This window comes from Eurosta solidaginis, chromosome 4 (assembly GCF_040869045.1).
Source record: "Eurosta solidaginis isolate ZX-2024a chromosome 4, ASM4086904v1, whole genome shotgun sequence".
NCBI classification, from domain to species: Eukaryota; Metazoa; Arthropoda; class Insecta; order Diptera; family Tephritidae; genus Eurosta; species Eurosta solidaginis.
The window spans coordinates 269,628,488-269,630,877 of NC_090322.1; the positions used below are offsets into that span (position 1 = coordinate 269,628,488).

General features: G+C 37.3%; 1 protein-coding gene across 1 annotated transcript; it reads left to right on the top strand.

The window, feature by feature from the left end:
• Positions 1-1,345, top strand: Cdk7 (Cyclin-dependent kinase 7). The gene is made up of 2 exons (XM_067781142.1): positions 1-157; positions 219-1,345. Exons 1-2 carry the CDS (start codon positions 95-97, stop codon positions 1,176-1,178), a joined length of 1,023 nt encoding a protein of 340 aa, XP_067637243.1. The 5' UTR covers positions 1-94; the 3' UTR covers positions 1,179-1,345.
• Positions 1,346-2,390: the final 1,045 nt, after the last annotated feature.

A 2,390-nucleotide genomic window follows, 5' to 3' on the forward strand; every position in this document is an offset into this window, starting at 1 on the left:
AATGTTTGATGATGGCAGAACCAGCTGTTCTTGAATTGCTTGAAAATTTGGTTTACTTCGGACAATAAATCACTTTTCAGATAATTTATACACAATGCAACAGCTTGACAATAAGTTAACACAGTACGAAAAAATTGCCTTTCTCGGCGAAGGTCAGGTAAGCGAGTGGGATTGGTTAAAAAAATGTAAATTCACATGTATTCAATAACATATTTCAGTTTGCAACAGTATACAAAGCGCGCGATGTCCTGACCGAGCAAATAGTTGCTGTAAAAAAGATAAAAATTGGGAGCAGGGAAGAGGCGCAAGATGGCATAAATCGTACTGCGTTGCGTGAAATTAAATTGCTGCATGAGTTGCAGCATGAAAATGTGATTGGTCTAGTCGATGTTTTTGGACATAAATCAAACGTTTCACTTGTTTTTGATTTTATGGATACCGATTTAGAAATAATCATCAAAGATACCAAAATTATACTCACACAGGCCAATATCAAGGCATACATGATAATGACATTAAGTGGTCTAGAGTACTTGCATATGAATTGGATACTGCATCGAGATTTGAAGCCAAATAACTTATTAGTGAACTCAGATGGTATACTAAAGATTGGTGATTTTGGCTTGGCTAAATTCTATGGATCACCCAATCGTATATATACACATCAAGTTGTTACGAGGTGGTATCGTGCACCAGAGTTGTTATTCGGTGCTCGTCAATACGGTACTGGCATAGATATTTGGGCGGTAGGTTGTATATTAGCAGAACTTTTACTGCGCGTACCATTTCTACCAGGAGATTCTGATCTTGATCAACTAACCAAAATTTTTCAAGCACTAGGCACGCCTACCGAAGAGAATTGGCCTAATCTCAATAAATTGCCTGATTATATGCAATTTAAACAATTTCCTGCTATACCCTTACAACATATATTCACAGCTGCACCAGATGATCTCATTGTGTTAGCGGAGAAATTGCTGGCACTGAATCCAGCACAGCGGTGTACGTGTAGCGAAGCTTTGAGTATGAAATATTTTTCGAATAAACCAGCACCATCTCAGGGTCATAAGTTACCAATGCCTTCCAATAATAAGCAAGCCGTTGAAGAGCGACCGAATCTAAAAAGGAAACTCATCGATGCATTAGAAGGTGGCACAGTGCCCAAAAAGCTTTTTTGACTGCAACTGCAATTGGATGATTTAGAGGGCTCTATTTCGAAGTAGCCGGTATTTGCTTAATTTTCATACCTTTATACTTGATTTTTTGTATTTCTCTTTATTAAATATATTTTTTATCATAATACATTAAAGATAACACAATTTTGTGTATATGTGTAAAATTATAATATCCTTTTTTAAGTGGATTAAATCTTACCTACACAACAGAAGTAATGTTGTAAATATTGACGGTGTTTATTCGAAGCCATTTTGGGCCACCACTGGAGTGCCCCAGGGTAGTATTCTGGGCCCTTTACTATTTATCTTGTTCATTAATGACATTAGTTCTTGCTTCTCATCTACCAAATTTCTGCTTTATACTGATGATCTCAAGATCTATTCTGATGATTATTATAATCTATTATAAAGATGTCGTTGTTCTTCAATCTGAGATTAATAAGCTTTATAGGTAGTGCGTTAAGAACCGTCTTTTCCTTAATATAAGTAGGTGCCACACTGTGACGTATGGTAAACTGCTGAGGCCACTTCATACCTCCTATCATATTGCAGACACTTTTCTTCGAACGACTCTTGAAGTTAAAGACTTGGGGGTATATTTCGACTCAAAGTTAAATTTTAACACTCACGTCAGCTTCACAATTTCTAATGCGCTTTCAATGCTTGCATTTGTCAGACGTCATTCCGCAAACTTCTCTGACCCCTACATACTCAAAGTTTTATATACGTCCTTTGCGCGGTCCAAACTTGAGTATGCGGCTTTTATTTGGCGGCCTTACCACGCAGTTCACATCAACCGCCTGGAGCGGGTTCAAAAAATCTTTAAGCGCTTCGCGCTTACTTCATTACGATTCTCTGAACCGATCCCGTCCTATGAGTCTCGATGCCAACTATTATCCTTACTATCCCTAAAGAATCGCAGAATTATTTTGGCCTTCGATCTTTTCACGGGAAAAATTGACTACGAGTTGCTTCTTGAAAGATTATGCTTAAATACTCCCTGTAGAATCCTCCGCCACTTTGAAATCTTTTTCATAGGGCTGAGTAGAACTGTTTATAACTCAGAATCGCCCATTAACAGAGCCCTATCAGAAATTAATTGCTTCTCAAGTGTTTTGGATATTGATTTCTCCGACTCAAAATACGCTTCTCAACTTAAACTAAAAGTTTACTTAATCTGTAATAATATAAGTTTTTTTTGCTAGTGTCTTCCAT

Bases quoted from the DNA above. Each gene is read 5' to 3' on its own strand.
- Cdk7 (XM_067781142.1), top strand. From the start codon at position 95: ATGCAACAGCTTGACAATAAGTTAACACAGTACGAAAAAATTGCCTTT. The intron at 158-218 runs GTAAGCGAGTGG...AACATATTTCAG, and splicing joins CCTTTCTCGGCGAAGGTCAG to TTTGCAACAGTATACAAAGC.